The sequence below is a fragment of the Prionailurus bengalensis genome, chromosome F2 (genome assembly GCF_016509475.1).
Source record: "Prionailurus bengalensis isolate Pbe53 chromosome F2, Fcat_Pben_1.1_paternal_pri, whole genome shotgun sequence".
NCBI lineage: Eukaryota > Metazoa > Chordata > Mammalia > Carnivora > Felidae > Prionailurus > Prionailurus bengalensis.
This window is the reverse complement of record NC_057353.1, coordinates 30,126,108-30,149,188: the sequence shown is the minus strand read 5'-3', so window position 1 is coordinate 30,149,188 and position 23,081 is coordinate 30,126,108. Positions and strand designations below refer to the sequence as shown.

The 23,081-nt window shown below is 37.9% G+C and overlaps 1 protein-coding gene across 3 annotated transcripts in view; it reads left to right on the top strand.

Annotated features, from left to right (window-relative positions):
- The window catches only part of IMPA1 (inositol monophosphatase 1), a 35,123-nt gene that overhangs the window by 2,836 nt on the left and 9,206 nt on the right, over nt 1-23,081 (top strand). Inside the window, exons 2-7 of one of the 3 annotated variants that reach the window (XM_043601272.1) lie at nt 1,206-1,271; nt 1,633-1,766; nt 3,752-3,856; nt 5,613-5,658; nt 7,924-8,032; nt 9,363-9,471. In XM_043601272.1, coding sequence (XP_043457207.1) covers nt 1,206-1,271; nt 1,633-1,766; nt 3,752-3,856; nt 5,613-5,658; nt 7,924-8,032; nt 9,363-9,471 — 569 coding nt within the window. Of the gene's footprint in view, nt 1-1,155; nt 1,272-1,632; nt 1,767-3,751; nt 3,857-5,612; nt 5,659-7,923; nt 8,033-9,362; nt 9,472-23,081 lie in introns of all 3 variants that reach the window. The other 2 variants (XM_043601273.1, XM_043601274.1) reach the window with 2 other exon arrangements.

Genomic DNA, 23,081 nt, shown 5'->3' with positions numbered 1-23,081 from the left:
GAAATAAATTTCTTCATTATTTTTTTAGTCCCAGAATTTTCTGTCCCTCAGATTTTGTAATAGAAAGATCAGAGGACTTTAAAATCAGAATTGAGTTCAACTTCTGTGTCATCTGTCCATATAACCTTGGAAAAATTATCATCTCTGAGCTTAAAGTTCTTCATCTTTACAACCTCATTAAAAAACCTCATTAAAAAACCTCATATGTAAAACCTCAAACTGCCTGACGTTCATTAGTACATGTACCTTCTGTGCCTTCCTTTCAAAGCTTCTCTAATTTCAGTATTCCCAGTGTTCTTTTTTCACTTTATTCTCCATTCAAGCATGCACCTATCTTTTGAAATACTTAATGTGCTTCTTTCTCCATCCCCCAAACCAATGTTGTTTTTTAATTTACTTTTTAAGTTTTATTTTTAGAGAGAGCTGGAGCAAGGGAGAGGAGTAAAGGGAAGGAGGAGGGGAGGGAGGGAGGGAGGGAGAGAGAGAGAGAGAGGGAGAGACAGAGAGGGAGAGAGAGAATCTTAAGCAGGCTCCACGCTCAGTGCAGAGCCTGACATGGGCCTCAATTGCATGATCTTAGTATCAAGACCTGAGCTGAAATCAGGACACTCAACTGACTGAGCCCCCCAACCAGCTGAGCCACCCAGGTGCCCCTGATTGTTTTTTTTTTTTTAATTTTTAATGGTTTTTTTTTTTTTTTTTTTTTTTTTTTTTTTTTTTGAGAGAGAGACACAGAGAGTGAGTGGGGAAAGGTCAGAGAGAGAGGGAGACATAGAATCCAAAGCAGGCTCCAGGCTCTGAGCTGTCAGCACAGAGCCCGATGTGGGGCTTGAACTCACAAACCATGAGATCAGACCTGAGCCCAAGTTGGACACCTAACTGACTGAGCCATCCAGGTGCCCCTGTTTTTTTTTTTTTTTTTTTTTTTTTTTTTAATGTGATGTTGTTGGCACTTTAGGAAACACTTCTATGGAGTATTTTTTTGTTATGTAAATGATTCTACAATGGAAGAGACTGAGGTTAAGAATATTTCTTGATGGACCTTGAGTGAATCTTGAGAAATATTTAACACTAAGATATGGAAGAAGGCAAATCCAAAATGAAAGTATTTTGCTAACTGAGTTGTTTTTGTGAACTAACTATTCTGTAATTAAGACTTAGGGATTTTTAACTGCTTTGTCCTGACTCCTGTTAAATCTGCTCAGAAGATGGCTGATCCTTGGCAGGAATGCATGGACTATGCAGTAACCCTAGCAAGACAGGCTGGAGAGGTATGAACAGAAATCTTGTCAGCCATTGTGTGTCGGATGTGGACAGCATGTGGTTGTTGTGTGAAATAAAACATGTATCTTGATCTGCATTTGTTTTCATTTTACTAAACATTTTAAACGGAGTCAATACTCTGATTTTATGTCACTAAACTTTTTGTGATGACGATTGTGAATCTAAAATAGGATTATGATTTTATAACTTTCTACCTAGGTCCTAACCACTAAAGGTTTATTTTGTGTACATTGTGGTGAGACATGTTTAACACTAGATTGAATGTTTTAAACCATTTCTAGATTTCACCTTTTAGTTTAATTTAAAATGACATGCATTTTCTATTTGCTTATCAAAAAATCTTTTCAGGTGGTTCGTGAAGCTATAAAAAATGAAATGAATGTCATGGTCAAAAGTTCTCCAGCTGATCTGGTAACAGCTACTGACCAAAAAATTGAAAAAATGCTTCTCTCTTCCATAAAGGAAAAGTATCCATCTCACAGGTATTTTTTATTTTAGTCTCACATGATAAATTAAAATGTAGTTAGAGTCCATGTACTAGACAAAAATTTTGAATCTAGACACAGAAATTGACTTTAGTTGACTTAAGCTGCAAAGCAATTTATTTGGAGGGTGGTGGGTGGCTCAGAAACCCTGAGATCAGGGCTTAGGCAGAAACCAGGAAGGAAGACAGAGCTGAGATGCCACAGGAGCCATTGCTTCACATGCCACCAGTAGCCTCATTGTTGACTCTGCTATAGCTTTGGATGTCTTTGCCTCATTATCTTAAGATTACAAATCCTGGGAAGGAACATCTTGCTGAACTCAGGTTGTTTGCCCAAACTCAAGCTGCCAGGAAGCAGCAAATGGGATATTTGGATTCCTACATAGTAGGAGTAGTGTTTGGATGCTGGGAAGCTAAGGTCACAAATGTCTGCCATAGGCACGATTTAGAAGTTGAGTTTTCTCTATATTGCAAACTTTTTTACATTGTAGAGTGGTGGTAACTCTAACGATTTTGAGAGAAAAATACCAAAATCGGGGCTCTCTTACACACAGACATATTGTAGAAACATCACCATCACTTTAAAATTTTTTATTTTTGAGGAAGAGAGTGCGCGAGTGAGCGTGAGCAGGGCAGGGGCAGAGAGCAAGGGAGACACAGAATCCGAAGCAGGCTCCAGGCTCTGAGCTGTCAGCACAGAGCCCGACACAGGGCTCAAACTCGTGAACTGTGAGATCATGGCCCAAGCCAAAGTTGGACGCTTAACCAAATGAGTCACCCAGACGCCCCACCACTTTAAAGTTTTAACATTGTCATTCTCTCCTTCTTGTTCATGCCATTGACTATTCCTGGTATTTTAGCCATTGAGAAGAAAAAATGTTTTAAGCTGTGGCTAAATATACTTCCTCTCAATAAAAAAGGTTTTACAGCTAAGTGAAAAAGGGATAAAAGAAAACCATAATTATAGGACAGTTCAGTATTGAATAAAGGAAATAAAATAATCAATAAAGGGAAAAAAAAGCCAATGAACTCAGACACCATTTACAAAATTCACCTGGGATTTATTACATAGCATGCTTAAGGAAGGCATGCAGACACAGTAATTTTGGTGGGTAATTTGCTTTCTCATTGACTTATTTAATGATCTCTATGTTACCTATTGCTGCATTAATTACCCTAAAAACTTTGGGGCTCTAGACAAGCATTTATTATCTGAGTTTGCTAGAGTCGGTAATATGGGAGTAGCTTGGCTGCATGCTTCTGGTCAGGGTCTCATAAAGTTAGAGTGAAACTGTCGGTCAGGGCTGCAGGCATTTCAAGACTCACCTAGGTCCAAAGGATAAGTTCCCTTATGTGATTGTTGGTGACTTCAGTTCCTCATGGGTTGTCTACTAGCAGCTTTCCTTAGTTCCTTGCCATGTGGGCCTCTCCATAGCGCACCTTATAACATGGTGGCTGCCTCCCCTGCCCTGGAGCAAGAGAGGGAAGGCGAGAGAGGGAGAAAATAAATAAGATAGAAACCACAGTACCATTTGGTGAATGAGTCTTCAGAGTTGCATATTATAACTGCTGCTTTGTTCTGTTGGTTAGAAGGGAGTCACTCAATTCAAATTCACACTCAGGGCGAGGGGTGGTTAGGTTCTCCTCTTAGAAGAGCGTAAGAGAACTTGTGGATTTATTTTTAAAACCACATTTCCTTAATAAGTCCTCATCTGCGAGAAATGTGTGTGCGTACACATGTGTGTACCTTTGTTTTTCCTGGTATTCCATCTGAGAATTTTGAATTTTATTTTTCACATGACTTTGTTCCAGGAGAAGTAAAGTTTTCTCATTTTACCGGTCTGAAGGAAGAAGGAACAACAATAGAAAAGTGGTACATGGACTTTTGTTATGTATTCTAGTCTCTGAATCTAAGGAAATGTAAAAGTTTGAAAATTGTTGAAAGCAGTATAAAGATTTTGAATTTTTCATTCTTGGTTTTAGTTTCATTGGTGAGGAATCTGTGGCAGCTGGGGAAAAAAGTGTCTTAACCGACAGCCCTACATGGATCATTGACCCTATTGATGGAACAACTAATTTTGTCCATAGGTATGTTTTTAAAATGTTAATACTGTAATTACTGTTTGTATACTAACTGAATGGACCTTTAGAATATTCTGTTCACAGACCTCGATGCTTTAGAGAATTGTATAATTTGTAGAGTGAAATGTATTATGCAGAATTTTCATCAGATATGGAAGAGGTGACAAAATATTCATGTCATGGACTTGTGCAGTGAAGTGCCCTGTTCACCATTCTTTTTCTCACTATTGGAGCCATATAAAATGTAAGCAAGTAACATTGCTGCTTTGAGATTAAGGAGCTAGTGGGATCAGTATGGGGGGGTGGGGGTCATATAAAATGTTGTCTATATAGAGTGGGTTCAATCCAGGAGAGAAAACTATTGAGCATGGGTTGCATGATCAACAGCCTTGGGTTTGAATCCAGATGCCTTTTTTTTAAGTTTATTTATTTTGAGAGAGTGTGTGCATGTATACGCATGAGCAGGGGGAGGGGCAGAGAGAGAGGAAGGAGAGAATCTCAAGCTGACAGCATGGAGCCCAATGCAGAGCTCCATCCCACAAACTGAGATCATGACCTGTGCTGAAATCAAGAGTTGGATGCTTAACTGACTAAGCCACCCAGGTGCCCCCATATGCTCTTTTATAGGCTTTGTGACCTTGGGCAAGCTATTTAATCTTCCTAAGTTTCAGTTGTTGTTGTTTAATGTATAAAATGGGCATATTAATGGTACCTGCCTCAAAGAACTGTTTGTTCTTGAGATTCAGTGAGTAGTACTTTGAACTTAGTATAGTGCCTGGCACAAAGTAAGTCTGCATCTCTGTATATTAGCACTGAAAGAGAGCCCGAGAGTATTGCCAGTGACCGTTAAAATGGGTAGTCTAGTTTGGTGGACTTACATAGATGTTATATTTGGAGTTGCCATGTAGGTATACATATGTTTACTAATTCAGAATTGTTAAAGTCTGTAAAGCTAAGATTTCAAATCTGTATGTGGAGTGTTAACATGGAAAGATGTTGTGATATAACCTATAGAAGACTATAATACAGAGGGTATATGCTACGATCCCATTTTTGTTACAATGAAAACTCAAATATTTCTTAAACTTTTTACTTTCAATAGTTGAACACATTTTTTCATATTTTCTTCGTCTTGATTCTGGAGTAGAAATTACAACCTATGTGTTCAAAACCCTCATGCAGCCACAGCAATAACTGTGGTTAACAGTTTACTTTTCAGATGTGAAGCTCCAAATTGGTGTTAAAGACAAGAAATGGTTTATTCTGTACAATTTAATACCTATGTTTATAGGTCCTCTGTGGGAGAAATGACCAAAAAAGACTTTTTTTTAACCATGGTCAATTAAATTTTTTTGAATTTGTTTTTATTTTTGGAAAAATTATTTTATATAGTTACTATATTCATGACATATGAGATTCCAGAGATCTAAAATGGCAGGCAGTGCAAGGTGTCCTTCCCACTTCTGACCCCAGTTTCTCAGGACCAGTTTCTGGAGGTGGCCGCTGTTGCCACATTCTTGGGAATTCTTTCAGAGTTGTTTCATGCCTATAGAAGCGTCCTGTATGTATGTATATGTATGTATGTATACACCTCTCCCCTCACTACTTACACAAAGATTACATACTACTCACACTGTTCTGGGGGAGGAGGGATGAGACTATATGAAAAAGTATGTAGTCAATTATGTTATGAAAGAACATGTTTATTGAAAGTAATACTTATCTTGATAAATATGTATATGTGTGTGTGTTTTTTTTCAAGGTTTCCTTTTGTAGCTGTTTCAATTGGCTTTACTGTAAATAAAAAGGTATGCTGTTTAAATGTATGATTGGTAAAATGCCTTGCTCTCATTTTCTGAGAAAGAGTAAATGTGTCTTTGTAATAAATTTAGGTTTGTCTCTACATTCAATTTACATAGCTGCACTATTTCAAAATACACTACAGAACTCTTAAAGCTGGCATGATACCTTTTCCAGTAAGAATAAAAATTTAATGTCTTCTGAGAAGCAAGAATTGAAAAAAACCTCGCAAGTAACTGAAATACAATTCAGTGTTTAATCACCATGATCTATTGTGATAGAGTCAGATGTGATGGGTGTTGTGATCTAAATGCTTAACAGAAGTGGTAGGATTGGAGCTAGGAATGCCTTACTAGGCGTCAGTGAAGGGAGACTTGGAAAGACCAGAAAGCGGCAGTGGCCAAAGCATGGTTGGAAAATGCCGAGTGTGTTCAGGAACTCAATTACTTGCTATATCTAAAACGCAGTAGAATATAATCTCTAACTATTATGTTTCCTTGTTTGGTTATTTGATCAAACAGTGATATGTACTAACATCTTCTTCAAGGAGCTTGTGATAAATTTGACCAGCATGTATACAAGAGAGTCAAGAAGTCTGTGAAAATAAAAACGCATCTTAGGCACAAGGTGTGTTAATTCGTGAGAACATCCAAAAGAAGCTAAAGGAGCCTTGAGCATATAATTGGCCCTGGGCTGTGTGCTGTCCCTGCCACTGAACTAGCTCACACTTCGTGCAAAAGTTAGATGTGTAAACAGATAAATATGTGCTGGGACTGTGAAAAAAGGCTGTGAGAACATGAAGAGGGTATATCCAATTATGCCTAGAGTGGTTTGGGGAGGCCTTCGTAACAGAAGGGGTCTTAGAAGTCAGTCATGTGAGTTTGGTCTTAGCAACTTAGGAGTTTGCCAGATAAGAAAAGGAGGAAAGCATTTGAGTCGGAACAGCTTGGAGAAGAGCATGATGTGTGTGGGGAACAAGATGCTCATTGTGAATGAAACTCTGAAAGTGGCAGGAGCAGAATCGATGAGGTGAGTTAGTTGTGATTTTGTTGTGAGGCACCGTGGCCTGTCTGTGCCAGAACATTTGGGTTTTGTTTTAAAGCAGTAGGAAACCAATAGAGGTTTTAAAGTACAGAGTGACAGATAATTCCAGCAATGTAGAGATCATACCAGAGGGGTGCAAAGGGTGATTCTGAACTAAGATGGGGCAGTGAGGATGGCTGAGGAAATGCCAAAATCAAGAAGTACTTTCAAGATAAAATTTGCAGAGGGAGACACACGGGGAAGGAATGAGGTGTGATCAGGTAATGAGTGATTTTTGACCTCGGGCTGAGGCTGCTGCAAGACTAACTCAAACCTGGCTTCCTACCTCTGATAATGGGGTTATAAGTGGCACAGGCCAAAGTTAAAAGTGGTAGTTGAATTTATAGACTGGAAAGAACGAACTTACAAGAATATAGAGAGCTAAAAGGGAAATGGAAGAAACGGAAGAATGAGCAAATCCTGAGCCACATCACTTTTAAGGGTTGGACACAGAACAACGTCCTTAAAAAAACTGACCCCAAGATAGATTAGTGAGTGAAGTAGGACTAAGAGTACTGCCAGAAACCTGGAGGTGCTGGATTAAGTAATGAAGAAGTGTGGATAATTGTCAGCAGGCTGCAGTTCTTCAGGGAAGGCATTTGGTCAATAGGAGTTCATGGGTAATTTCTTTGCAAGAAGTTTGAGGAGAGTGCATGTTTAGGGCAGAAGCCAAATTGTAATTTTTCTTACTAGAAGAACAGGAGAAGCAAAGTATAGACTGCCCTTTAGCGGTGAAGAGAAAAGGAGAAGATAACATTTTGAAAGTCGTGCAAGGGAGGTAGAAATTGAGTGTGAAAGTACACCAGCATGGAAATCTGAGAGAAGAAGAATCAGTTGATGAAAGAGTTTTTCAGAGAAGCTTGAGAGAGGGTAGGAATCATAATACAGAAGAAGTACTCACCTTAGAAAGTAGGAAATAACTTGTCTTTATCTGAGGCAGGAGGGCAGGAGGTCAAGGCGGGTGCTCTTAAATTGAGAAATAGATGGGACAAGAGTCAAGGATTCAAGTCTGATGACCTCTTTCCTCTGGTTAAGCTGGAAATTAGCATTAAGTATCCCACAGTAGTTATTTGAACACATTCTTAGCATACCTGATTTTTTTTTTTTTATTGTCACTGCCTTAGAAAAAGTACTCATTTGATGATGAAAAACACTCAGGTTTGGTAAAGGAAACTTCTTTCCTTCTGCAGATGGAATTTGGAGTTGTATACAGTTGCCTGGAGGATAAGATGTATACCGGCAGGAAAGGAAAGGGAGCCTTTTGTAATGGTCAAAAACTACAGGTTTCACAACAAGAAGGTAGGTTTATCGTCTGATTTTTGATGTGATTGATATTCCATACATGTGTTTTGAATTTTTTGAGTTAACATGTAGAGTTCACTCAGTTGTTAACAGATTCATAAATTGTGTATACTTTCCTATTACTTCTTAATTTCCACTGCAGTTTTGAATGTGGTAGTAGGAGTAAGGATCTCAAGTATAGTCCAGAAACACCCCTTCAGCCCCAGCAGCTTGCTAAGTGCTGGGATAGGAAGATAAATAAGAAGGGCTCCCCGCCGCCATGGAGTTCACGGCTCATTGTTTCAGCCACTGCATCTCAAATTCTTTGTCAAATTCCTCTGATCTGATGCCACTGGGGCCAGTTGTCAGACCATAAATGTGGGAGAATAAGTCTGTTACAGTTGGGAATCATTAAAAATGACATGACACATACACATTTTTCATGACCTTGATGATCGGCGTTTTGTCTTTCATGTGACGGCTCATTGAGGCGGGAGTGTCCCCTTTTTTCCATAAACCGTGTCCAGCATTTCCCAGCGTGCACCTGTGGTTCTTTAAGGTGCAGCAAGAACTTAGATGCTTCAGAATCCCCCTCCACCTGTGTAATCTTTCTCCTCAGACACTTAATTTGAGAGCAGATTTTTAGCTCATTTAGTTCACTTTTAGTTCAGTTTAGTTGATTGAACTCGAAGACCCCAAAGATTGGAAGATGCGTCCTGATTTTTCAAGATGTTAACGTGAAAAAAGTGCATCTTAGAATCAAAGTAATATAGTTTTTAATTAGCTTATGTGGTATTAGAGGAAACAACAGTAAACACATTCGGAACAAGCTGGTAAGCGTCTGTCTCCACTGGTGGGAGGAGATGACGCATAGGGTACACGAGGGAGCCTGTTAGCCAAGAGGGTTGCGTGTGTCGTGAGCTTCAGTCATGTTGTTTCAAAGAGGGCACAGAAAGCATTGGATAAGCTGTCAAGTTAGTAAATGGAGGTCAGCCACCACTTAACTTTTGTTTTATTTCAAATCTATATTTAAATTTCCCCAAGTTTTACTTTTTAAATATTTAAGGTATTCGCTTGTTTCCCACGAAAGATACCATGCATGCAAGCAAATTGGTTATATTCTACACTTTTGGGGGATGATCTAAGAAGCAGATTCTTTTGATGATTATAAAACAACCACTTTGAGGATAATAAATTTATCAGAATTTTAAATACTTCAAGGCTTAGAAATTTGATACAACCAGGAAGAGGGATAAAAATGTCCTATTTTGTTCTAAATTATAAGTATCACATTTTTTATCAGAATTCTTATTAAACTCTAGGGATTATTTAAAACATTCTCTTTCAGATATTACCAAATCACTCTTGGTGACAGAGTTTGGCTCTTCTAGAACACCAGAGACTGTAAGAATTATTCTTTCTAATCTGGAAAGGCTTTTGTGTGTTCCCATTCATGGGTAAGCTCTTTTCATTTATTCCCTGAAGTTCCAGAGAATTTAACATCTTAAAGAATGAATTTTCCTTAAACTTTTTTTTTTTTTTTAACATTTAATCATTTTGGGGAGAGAGAGGAAGCATGTGTGCGTGCGAGCAAGTGAGGGTGGGGCAGAGAGAGGGATACACAGAATCTGAAGCAGGCTCCAGGTTCTGAGCTGTCAGCACAGAGCCCGACTTGGGGCTCAAACTCATGAACTGTGAGATCATGACCTGAGCCAAAGTCAGGCGCTTAACCTACTGAGCCACCCAGGCACTTCGAATTTTCTTTTAGAAGTTAAATTTTTTTATTAATAGGATTGGGGTCAGTACCGTAATTCTAATTTTGTAATGTAACTAAAAAACCTTTTTATTTGAGAACAATTTCATATGTGACAAAATTTGCTGGAATAATTAAAAAAAAAATCCCTTTACTCAGATTCACCTGTTAACATTTTACCCTATTTGCTTTATTTTTTCATTCCCTCTGTGTGTGTGTGTGTGTGTGTGTGTGCGCGCGCGTGCGCATGCATACATGCAGTTTTTTTCCCCCAAACTAAGTTAGGGTCAATTACTTACATCATGACTCTTTACCCCTAAATACTTCAGTTTATTTCTTGAGATTGATGCGAGATATTTTCTTCTATGATCACAGTACAATTATTGACTTTATAAATTTATTTTTTATCTGATGTACCATCTGTATTTAATTTTGTCACTTGATATAATGTCCTTTGTAGCCTTTTTTTTTTTTTTTTTAACAAATATAAGATTCAGTCTGGGGTCAGGCATTACATTTAGTTATTATGTCTGGTTAGCCACCTTTAATCTGGAGTGTTTCCGCAACCTAAGAAATAACCCACTTCCTCTCAGTTTTCAAATTATTTGCATGAATGGATACAAGGTAGACTCTTATAATTTATTTCTGGTTTCTCTGTATCGATGGTTGTCTTCCCTTGTCACTTCTTATTTTTTATATTTGTGCTTTGTTTTTGTAAATCTTGATTAAAGTACTTATGTGGCTTGTCTTTTTTTTTTTTTTAATGTTTATTTTTGAGAGAGAGAGAGAGAGAGAGCAATCGCAAGTGCGTAAGCGAGGGAGGGGCAGAGAGAGAGGGAGACACAGAATCCGAAGTAAGCTCCAGGCTCTGAGCTGTCAGCATACAGCCTGATGTGGGGCTCGAACCCACGAACAGCGAGATCATGACCTGAGCCAAAGTCAGACGCTTAACCGATTGAGCCACCCAGGCGCCCCTCTTTTTGTTTTTGTTTTGTTTTTGTTTTTGTTTTTGTTTTTGTTTTTGTTTTTGTTTTATCAAAGAACCAGGATTATGATTTATTAATCTGATCTATAGTTTTTCTCCTCTCTGCCTTATTATTTTCATCCTTGTGCCTTTCTTGGTTCCTTTTTAAGTAGAGAGTTTGCTTTTATTCTTTCACTTTTATTAATATAAATATCTAGGCTATGAATTTCTGTCTTACCTCTGTGTTAAATGGTTCTGTAGATTCTGATACGTAGGGTTTTCATTCTAATTATTTTCATAAAATCAGTAATTTGTTTGTATTTCCTCTTTCACTTAAGAGTTCTATTCTTAAATTTCTACAAAGAAAGTTTCTTTAAATTTCATTTTTTAACTTTAGTAGTTTTGTTACATTGTAACAAATCTGCTATGGAACTTACTAATGTTTTCTTTGTGCATTCTATAATTAATGTTTGTTACAGTTCCATATGCACTGAGTTAAAGTATATGCTCCATTATCAGGGTATAATGTTTGATATATAGCCTAAGGATTGACCTTATTACGTTTATTTTTCTACTTCACCTATCTCATACTGAGTGATATGTTAAAGTCTTCTGTTATTAGTGTGTTTCTCAGTATTTCTCCTTGGAAATCAAAGTTTTTTTTTTAATGTTTATTGATTTATTTTGAGAGAACATAAGCAGAGGAGGGTGAGAGAGGGAGGGAGGGAGGGAGGGAGGGAAGGAGGGAGAGAATAGAGGGAGGGAGAGAAGCAGGCTCCACACTCAGGGGGAGTCCGATGCAGGGCTCTGTCTCACGACCATGAGATGACCTGAGCTGAAATCAGGAGTTGGACATGTAACCCACTGAGCCACCCAGGCACTCCTACAACTCTTAGAGCTTTTATCTTATATAAGGTGGAGGCTGTATTATTTGATGCCTATACATAACTGTTACACCTTCTTGTGTCATTTTAACTTTACTTACAGTATCCTTTGTTTTGTTTCATCCTGTTGGACTTAGTCTACTTTGACATCAAAAATGAAAACTCTGCCTCCTAACTATTATTGCCATTTGCTTGGTACATGTTGGTCCACTTTTATTTGTAGCCCTTTTGAATCATTGTTTCAAGTGTGTCTCTTGAATACAGCCTGGAATGGAGTTTTGTTTTATAATGAATTTAATTTTTTTTCTTTTAACAAAATGGGCCTGTTCAAATGTTAATATGACAGTTTAGTCTCAATTCTACCCTTTAGTCTTAGTTCTTTGTTGGACTTAACAAAAGGACTGCTACAGGCATCTTATAAAGTTTTCCCGGTCACCTTAAGATTGTATGAAGCTCATCCTTTATGGGTTCCTTGGGAAGGGCACATGTGCATAAAGTTCCATGAGTTCTGGCACGTTCCAAACTCTTCTTCTGTGGCTTCGAAACTTGAACAGCTTGGCTGGATGTAATATCCTTAAGAAACAAAGTATGGACTAAATTTCTTGAAAATACTATTTTACTGTTGCCTTGCTTTGTATGTTGCTTTTGAGAAATCTGATGCCATTCTAATTTTTTTGGCTTTTTAATTCATGTTTTACTTGGAGGCTCTTTTTGTTTTGTTTTGCTTTTTTGTTTTTTAATCTTTCTAATTGTACAATGATCTTGGAATTGCTCATTCTGGCAGTTTTCTCCTTTAACATGTACACGCATGTCTTTTTTTATTCAGGAAAATCTTTGAATTATAGTTTAAAAAATTTTTTATATTTGTTTATTATTGAGAGAAAGAGAGACACAGAGTGTGAGCAGGGGAGGGTTAGAGAGAGGGGGGAGACACAGAATCCGAAGTAGGCCCCAGGCCCTGAGCTGTCAGCACAGAGCCTGTCGCGGGGCTCGAACTCACAAACTGTGAGATCATGCCCTGAGCCGAAGTCGGTCGCCCAACCGACTGAGCCACCCAGGCACCCCTGAATTATAGTTTTAAATACTAATTCAGTTCTCATTTTCATTTTCTGTTCTGTTTTCATTTCTTCAGGACACTAGTAGTAAAGTTCAACCTGCTTTGTGTCATTTTTTTTCAACCACTTTCTCTCTGACCCTTTTTACTTCTTTCCTTTATTGCTTTTCCTCATTGCCCTTCATTAGGTTTTTATTGGCATCTGTTCTCCTAAGGGTACCTTGTAATCTACTTTTCATTCATGATACAATTTTGTCTCCCCCCTCCCCCATCTTCTTTTCTGAGGTTTATGCATCTTTTATCTCTTCCTTTTCCCACCCCATTTCTACAGCAGTTTTTTTGAATTTCTGATTTAACTCCCTCCCCCACCCCCGTATTTACAAACATTTGTTTGAGGGTATTTAATTCAGGTTGGATTGATTTCATTTTCAGTTTTTTTCAGTCTCATTGTGGACTTTTTGGGGGAGACTTTATCAGGCAAAAAAAAAAAAAACAAAAACAAAAACCACTTTCTTTTTTTTAAAAAAAATTTTTTTTTTCAACGTTTATTTTATTTTTGGGACAGAGAGAGACAGAGCATGAACGGGGGAGGGGCAGAGAGAGAGGGAGACACAGAATCGGAAACAGGCTCCAGGCTCCGAGCCATCAGCCCAGAGCCCGACGCGGGGCTCAAACCCACGGACCGCGAGATCGTGACCTGGCTGAAGTCGGACACTTAACCGACTGCGCCACCCAGGCGCCCCAAAAACCAAACACTTTCATTAGCAAATGTCTGATATTTTATAGTAGTTCTGTATGGATGTGGTCTCCTTTTTTTCTATTTCTGTTCATTTTGTGATCAGGGTTCCTGATTTCAGAACTTTTTATTCCCAGTTCTGCCCTTCTGTGCAGTTTCTTTTATGATAATCTATTAAGTTGTGGTGGGGGTTGGGGGTTGGCCTATGTTTCACTTTTATTTCTGTAGGATCCTTAATTTTTCACTAATTCTTTTCCTTCACTTCCTAGTCTAAAAGGGGTGGCACTTTTCTTAAAATTTTTCTTGAGCTATAATTGACATATAACATTCCTTTCTTTTCTTTTCTTTTTTTTTTTTTTTTTGAGAGAGACAGAGCATGAGTGGGGGAGGGGCGGAGAGAGAGGGAGACACAGAATCAGAAGCAGGCCCCAGGCTCTGAGCTGTCAGCACAGAGCCGGACGGAGGGCTGCAACCCATGAACCAGGACATCATGACCTGAGCCGAGGAAGTCAGATGCTAAACTGACTGAACCACCCAGGCACCCCAGACATATAACATTATTTTAATTTCAGGTATACAGTATAATGATTTCATATTTGGATATATTGTGAAATGATCACCACCACAATAAGTCTAGTGATTATCTATCATCACATAATAGAGTTTTTTTCTTCTTGTAGTGAGAACTTTTAAGATCTACTTTCTTAGCAACTTTGAAATATGGGATACAGAATTATTTTTTTTTACATTTAATAACTTATTTTATTATTTTATTTTTTTAAATTTACATCCAAATTAGTTAGCATATAGTGCAACAATGATTTCAGGAGTAGATTCCTTAATGCACCTTACCCAGTTAGCGCATCCCCCTCCCACAACCCCTCCAGCAACCCTCAGTTTGTTCTCTCCATTTAAGAGTCTCTCATGTTTTGTTCCCCTCCCTGTTTTTTTATTATTTTTGTTTCCCTTCCCTTAGGTTCATCTGTTTTGTCTCTTAAAGTCCTCATACGAGTGAAGTCATATGATTTTTGTCTTTCTCTGACTAATTTTGCTTATTATGATACCCTCCAGCTCCATCCATGTAGTTGCAAATGGCAAGATTTCATTCTTTTTGATTGCCGAGTGATATTCCATTGTATATATATACACCACTTCTTTATCCATTCATCCATCGATGGACATTTGGGCTCTTTCCATACTTTGGCTATTGTTGATAGTGCTGCTATAAACATGGGGGTGCATGTGTCTCTTCAAAACAGCACACCTGTATCCCTTGGATAAATGCCTAGTAGTGAAATTAATTGCTGGGTCATAGGGTAGTTCTACTTTTAATTTTTTAAGGAACCTCCATACTGTTTTCCAGAGTGGCTGCACCAGCTTGCATTCCCACCAGCAATGCAAAAGAGATCCTCTTTCTCTGCATCCTCACCAACATCTGTTGTTGCCTTAGTTGTTAATGTAAGCCATTCTGACAGGTGTGAGGTGGTATCTCATTGTGGTTTTGATTTGTATTTCCTTGTTGATGAGTGATGTTGAGCATTTTTTCATGCATCGGTTGGCCATCTGGATGTCTTCTTTGGAGAAGTGTCTATTCATGTCCCCTGAACATTTCTTCACTGGATTATTTGTTTTTTGGGTGTTGAGTTTGATAAGTTCTTTATAGATTTTAGATACTAACCCTTTATCTGATATGTCATTTGCAAATATCTTCTCCCATTCTGTTGGTTGCCCTTTAGTTTTGCTGTTTGTTTCCTTCGCTGTGCAGAAGCTTTTTATCTTGATGAGGTCCCAGTACTTCATTTTTGCTTTTGTTTCCCTTGCCTCCAGAGATGTGTTAAGTAAGAAGTTGCTGTAGCCAAGATCAAAGAAGTTTTTGCCTGCTTTCCTTGAGGATTTTGATGGCTTCCTGTCTTACATTGAGGTCTTTCATCCATTTTGAGTTTATTTTTGTGTATGGTGGAAGAAAGTGGTCCAGGTTTAGTCTTCTGCACGTCGCTGTCCAGTTTCCCAGCACCACTTGCTGAAGAGACTGTCTTTATTCCATTGGATATTTTTTCCTGCTTTGTCAAAGATTAGTTGGCCACATGTTTGTGGGTCCATTTCTGGGTTCTCTATTCTGTTCTATTGATCTGAGTGTCTGTTCTTGTGCCAGTACCATACTGTCTTGATGATTACAGCTGTGTAGTATAGCTTGAAGTCTGGGATTGTGATGCCTCCTGCTTTGGTTTTCTTTTTCAAGATTGCTTTGGCTATTCGGGGTCCTTTCTGGTTCCATACAAATTTTAGGATTATTTGTTCTAGCTCTGTGAAGAATGCTGGTGTTATTTTGATAGGGATTGCTTTGAATATGTAGATTGTTTTGGGTAGTGTTGACATGTTAACAATATTTGTTCTTCCTATCCAGAAGCATGGAATCTTTTTCTATTTTTTGTGTCTTCTTCAATTTCTTTCATAAGCTTTCTATAGTTTTCAGTGTATAGATTTTTCACCTCTTTGGTTAGATTTATTCCTAGGTATTTTATGGTTTTTGGTGCAACAGTAAATGGGATCAATTCCTTGATTTCTCTGTCGCTTCATTGTTGGTGTATAGGATTGCAACCATTTTCTGTGCGTTGATTTTATATCCTGCAAATTTGCTGAATTCATGAATCAGTTCTAGCAGTTTTTTGTGTGGAATCTTTTGGGTTTTCCATATAGAGTATCATGTTGTCTGTGAAGAGTGAAAATTTGACCTCCTCCTGGCTGATTTGGATGCTTTTTATTTCTTTGTGTTGTCTGATTGTAGAGGCTAAGACTTGTAATACTATGTTGAATAACAGTGGAGAAAGTGGACATCTCTGTCTTGTTCCTGACCTTAAGGGGAAAGCTCTCAGTTTTTCCCCATTGAGGATGATATTAGCATTGGGTCGTTCATATATGGCTTTTATGATCTTGAGGTATGCTCCTTCTATCCCTACCTTCTTGAGGGTTTTTATCAAGAAAGGATGCTGTATTTTGTCAAATGCTTTCTCTGCATCTATTGAGAGGATCATATGGTTCTTGTCCTTTCTTTTATTGATGTGATGGATCACATTGATTGTTTTGCGGATATTGAACCAGCCCTACATCCTAGGTATAAATCCCGCTGGTCGTGGTGAATAATGTTTTTAATGTATTGTTGGATCCAGTTGGCTAATAATATCTTGTTGAGGGTTTTTGCATCCATTTCGTCAGGGAAATTGGTCTATAGTTCTCCTTTTTAGTGGGGTTTCTGGTTTTGGAATCAAGGTAATGCTGGCTTCATAGAAAGAGTTTGGAAGTTTTCCTTCCATTTCTATTTTTTTGGAACACCTTCAAGAGAATAGGTGTTAACTCTTCCTTAAATGTTTGGTAGAATTTCCCTGAAAGCTATCTGGCCCTGGACTCTTGTTTTTTGGCAGATTTTTGATTGCTAATTTGATTTCCTTACTGGTTATGGGTCTGTTCAAATTTTCTATTTCTTCCTGTTTCAGTTTTGGTAGTGTATTTGTTTCTAGGAATTTCTCCATTTCTTCCAGATTGCCCATTTTATTGGCATATAATTGCTCATAATATTCTCTTATTATTTTTATTTCTGCTGTGTTGGCTGTGCTCTCTCCTCTTTCATTCTTGATTTTATTTATTTGGGTCCTTTCCTTTTTCTTCTTGATCAAACTGGCTAGTGGCTTATCAATTTTGTTAATTCTTTCAGAGAACCAGCTTTTGGTTTCATTGATCTGGTTTTTGGTGTTTTTTTTTTTTGGTTTTGATAGCATTAATTTCTGCTCTAATCTTTATTATTTCTTGTCTTCTGCTGTTTTGGGGTTTTATTTGCTGTTCTTTTTCCAGCTCCTTAAGGCATAAGGTTACGTTGTATATCTGTGATCTTTCTTCCTTCTTTAGGGAGGCCTAGATTGCTATATACTTTCCTCTTATGATCCCCTTTGCTGCGTCCCAGAGGTTTTGGGTTGTGGTGTTATCATTTTCATTGGCTTCCATATACTTTTTATTATCCTCTTTAACTTCTTGGTTGGCCCATTCATTCTTTAGTAGGATGTTCTTGAGTCTCCAAGTATTTGTTACCTTTCCAAATTTTTTCTTGTGGTTGATTTTGAGTTTCATAGCATTGTGGTCCGAAAATATGCACGGTATGATCTCAATCTTTTTGTACTTACTTAGGGCTGATTTGTGTCCCTATATGTGGTCTATTTTGGAGAACGTTCCATGTGCACTGGAGAAGACTGTATATTCTGCTGCTTTATGATGAACTGTTCTGAATATATCTGTTAAGTCCATCTGGTCCAGTGTGTCATTCAAAGCCATTGTTTCCTTGTTGATTTTTTGATTAGATGATCTGTCCATTGTTGTGAGTGGGGTGTTGAAGTCTCCTACTATTATGGTATTACTATCGATGAGTCTTTTTATGTTTGTGATTGATTTATATATTTGGGTGCTCCCACATTTGGCACATAAATGTTTACAATTGTTAGGTCTTCTTGGTGGATAGACCCCTTGATTATGATATAATGCCCTTCTGCATCTCTTGATACAGTCTTTAAAGTCTAGATTGTCTAATATAAGTATGGCTACTCTGACTTTCTTGTGTTGAGAATTAGCATGATAGCTGGTTCTCCATCCCCTTATTTTCAATCTGAAGGTGTCTTTAGGTCTAAAGTGAGTCTCTTATAAACAGCATATAGATGGATCTTGTTTTCTTATCCATTCTGTTACCCTATGTCTTTTGATTGGAGCATTGAGTCCATTGACGTTTAGAGTGAGTACTGAAAGATATGAATTTATTGCCATTATGATGCTTGTAGAGTTGGAGTTTCTGGTGGTGGTCTCTGGTCCTTTATAATCTTTGTTGCTTTTGGTATTTATTTATATATATATATTTTTTCATCTTTTCTCCCTTCAGAGAGTCCCCCTTAAAATTTCTTGCAGGGCTAGTTTAGTGGTCACAAACTCCTTTAATTTTTGTTTGGGAAACTTTTTATCTCTCCTTCTATTTTGAATGACAGTCTTGCTGGATAAAGAATTCTTGGCTGCATATTTTTCTGTTTAAGCACATTGAATATGGGATACAGAATTATTAACTATAGTTACCATGTAATATATCCCCATGAATTATTTTATAACTGGAAATTTATACCTTTGGACCCCCTTTATCCATCTTGTTCACTCTCAACCCCTGGCACCCACCAATCTGTTTTCTGTATCTAAGCTTGGTTGTTGTTTTGTTTTGTTTTAATGTTTATTTTAGAAGGAGAGAGAGCACGCGCACGCAAGCACAGGGGAGGGGCAGAGAGAGGGAGACACAGAATCTGAAGCTGGTTCTAGGCTCTGAGCTTTCAGCACAGAGCCTGATACCGGGTTTGAACTCAAGAACTGCAGGATCATGCCCTGAGCCGAAGCCAGATGCTTAACCAACTGAGCTACCCAAATGCTCCATATTTTGTTTTGTATTGCACATATACATGGAATAACCAGTCTTATTGGACTCTCCCCAAGAAGTACAGCTTCCTTGAAGCTGTGCGGTTAGGTTCTACTTTTTTTCTAGTGCCTTCTCTGTAAAGAGAAGTCTTTACATACATAATCTTGCAGGACTATGAATTACCAAATTCTTACCTGTTTTCAGAATTTTTGTTATGTGTTGTCTCACTTTTTCTTTCTTAGGGTAGTTAGCTTCCCTGGGGCTGCCACGTTAGGGTCTGCATATTTTCCAGCTCCTTCCATAGTAGGGCTATGAATTACCAAATCCTTATATGTGTTCAACATATTTGTATTTGTTGTCTCACTTCCTGTTTAAGGGAGTTTTGTCTGTGTTCCTTCTGGGTCCTCTGTTCCCTTCTTGCGACAGTCTTTTCTGCCTCCTCTCCCCAACTTAGCATCTACAAGCTTTCGATGCTCTGTTAGGATTTTTTTGTCTGTTTGTTTGTTTGTTTTTCCCTTTACTTACAGGTAGTTTGAAAATTTGTATTTTCTGGATCCTAGAACTGCTGAAGGAATTGATCCTGTGGGTTTTATTTGTCCTTGTTGATTTTTATTTTGCTTTTTGTGGAAAGATAATATGGTTTTAAAATCAGAATGCCAGGAGCACCTGAGTGGCTCAGTTGGTTTAGTGTCTGACTTCAGCTCGGGTCATGATCCCACAGTTTGTGGGTTTGAACCTCGCAGCAGGCTTGTTGCTGTCAGTGCGGAGTCCATTTTGGATCCTCTGTTCCCCCCCCCCCCCCCCCCCCCCCCGTCTCTGCCCCTCCCCTGTTCATGCTCTCTCTGTCAAAAATAAATAATAAACATTAAGAAACAGAAATCAGAATGCCACTATTATTCCCCAAACCGGAGTACTTCTTTAATGGAAGTTTTGTAAATGAAGAAATTCAAAGCAAATATTACAGTTATATACATTTGTCCTTAAAAGAGAAGCTAGAGTTTTGAGATTCCCAAATTTAATGTAGTTAATGTCTATGTTAAGTACCATTTATCTGACCTTTATTGTAGTTGTTATCATGAAAAAAAGACTTAATAATAACCACAGATTTTTGTATTTTATTTCACTATCAATTGTTTGTACCTTTTTCCTTCTGAAAATATCATTCTGAGAACTGACCAAAGAACATCTGAAAATGCAGACTTACTTGTAGGTGAGTTGACTAAGGTTCAGAGAGATGTGAGATAAGGTAGATGTGGTATAAGGTAGATGGAGATGTGACTAGAACCCTGACTTCCAGACCATTTCTCTTTCTTCAACATTAGACTTTTCTTTTTAGGAGTCAAGACATTCCCTGTATAGCTTGGCCATTGTACAAAGTATAATTCTAGGCTGTAAATCTGTGATCTATATAGTAATACAATAGAAGAGAGGAGTTTGTCAAGGAGGTATAGGACCAGGGCGCCTGGGTGGCTCAGTTGGTTAAGCGTCCAACTTCGGCTCAGGTCATGATCTCACAGTCCATGAGTTCGAGCCCCACGTCGGGCTCTGTGCTGATAGCTCAGAGCCTGGAGCCTGTTTCAGATTTTGTGTCTCCCTTGCTCTCTGACCCTTCCCCATTCATGCTCTGTCTCTTTCTGTCTCAAAAATAAATGTTAAAAAATAAAAAGAAAAAAGAAGGTATAGGACCTAGGGGTGCCTGGCTGGCTCAGTCTGTAGAGCATGTGATTCTTGATCTTGGGGTTGCGAGTTCAAGCCCCATGTTGGGCATGGAGCCTACTTAGAAAAAAAAGCTATAAAACCTCCCAGAATGATGTCCTTGAGGGAAGAGCAGTAGGATTTTAAAACTTGCAGCTACGATGTGCTGTTTTAAAGCAAGGACTTTAACTGTGGGAAAATAAAATGGTTATGTTATTCATAAAGGAGCTGCAAGCACTCTACAACTTTAACCTTTTATGTTTCCATTGAAGTCAAAAGTAAACAGTGTGACCTTTTAGTTTTGGATTTTCTTAAAATTATAAAGAAATATGCCAGGAAAATATTACCAAGGAGAAATGCTAATTTATTGATTTTTTTTTCCTGTGATCTTTTGTATTTTGCTGATTCTTGAGTTTTTCAATGTGAATTCAGAAGGGTTACACACACACACACACACACACACACACACACGAAACTAAAGGGAGTCATAATTTGAATGCATGCCTTAAACAAGTAGGAACAGTCTAATAGGTTCCTAATTAGGAAATGACATTTATGAGGCAAAGTTAAATCATTATGGGTCTGTTTCCTTTAATTTTGGGAGACTTACTTAGGTGAAATGCACTGTTTGTTTACTGCTGTGTTTTCTGGCATCATGGTTTAGGGAATAATTTCATCTTAAATATAGTCTATGAGGTCCTTTTATATGCTTGGCACTCTCCCAGGTGCTTTACATCAGTTTATTATGACTATTAAAACAGTGGTTCAAAATAAGTTGGTATCCCCATTTTGATGACAAGAAGAGTAAAACATGAAAAGGAAACTTTTTCAAGATTATAGTTTTAAGCAGTGGCACAAACTCAAATCTCTAAGAAGAACTATCTTCAGTATCACAATTCTATAGAAGCATCAGACTAAGATAGGATTCAGAACACATTTGTACAATGTAGACCATAGCCTTAATTGTTTGGTAATTGAGTACTCTCTGGTAATATTTGTCTGGCAAAGAATGTTCTTTCTGACTATAAGACTCCTTGCCTGAGAGCCCATTATATTTATTAGAAATGGACAAAAGCATTACCAGTATGTATCGCTATTGTTCCTCCAGCCTACAATTCTATCTGAATAGAATACCAAGGGGTTATTCATGAAGGATCTTGATATTTGCTTTCTAGGACATGAGCTATGGACCATCACATGTACCATGGGACAAGGGAGAAAATATGCCATTCTTCATATAAACTAACAAAAGCCACTAAAGTTAATTTGGTTTTATGTATTTGGAAAGCAAACATCCGTTTAACATTTGTTACTAGTTCTTTCTTAAATTTGATATACAGTAAGACAAAGGCAGTAAAACCTTTGACATCAAATTTTAATCATTTTTAAATTGCTTTGGTACAAAGGATGTACTGAGGTACAATGTTATTTTTTTCATATTTTAGATACAAAATAGTCATAAATTCCTGTTTTTTTTTAAATTTTTGTGTTTTTTTAATTGAAGTATAAACGTATGGTAATAGATTAGCTTCAGGTGTACAACATAATGATTCATCAATTCTGTATCTTAGTGCTCACCATGGTAAGTGTAGTCACCATTTGTCACCAAACAATATACAAAATTATTGATTTTGTTCCCTATGCTGTACTTTTCATTTCCGTGAGTTATTTCATAACTGTAAACCTGTTTTCTTAATCCCTTTTATCTATTTCAGCCATCCCTCCACCCACCTCCCCTCTGGCAACCATTATTTTATTCTCTGTATCTAAGAATCTATTTTTGTTCATTTGTTTTGTTTTTTAGATTCCACATATATTGAAATCATATGGTATTTGTCTTTCTCTAGCTTATTTTGCTTTGTGTAATACCTTCTAGGTCCATGCATATTATCACAAATGTCAAGTCTCATTCTTTTTGATGGCTGAATAATATTCCATTACGTCTGTCTATTCTATTTCCCATCTTCTTTATCCATTCATCTGTTGAAAGACCCTTGGGTTGCATCTGTATCTTGGCTATTGTAAATAATGCTGCAGTAAACATAAGGGTACATACATCTTTTTGAATTAGCGTTTTCATTTTCTTTAGGTAGTACATCCAGTAGTGCAATTGCTGGGTTGTATGCTATTTCTATTTTAATTTTTTTGAGGACCTCCCATACTGTTTTCCACAGTAGCTGTGCCAATTTAAATGCACGAGAGTTCCTTTTATGTGAATGCTGCAGCTAGGACTCCTAGTAGCATGTTCAAGAAAAGTGGTCTTGTTCCTGTGCTCAGAAGAAAAGCTTTCTCAGGGGTGCCTGGATGGCTTAGTCAGTTAAGCATCCAAATTTGGCTCAGGTTAGGATCTCACGGCTTGTGGATTCAAGCCCTGTGTCGGGCTCTGTGCTGACAGCTCGGATCCTGGAGCCTGCTTTAGATTCTATGTCTCCCTCTCTCTCTCTGCCCCTCCTCTGCTCATGCTCTGTCTTCCTCTCTCTCTCAAAAATAAACATTAAATTTTTTAAGAAGAAAAGCAGGGCATCAGTATTTCACTACAGTATGATGTTA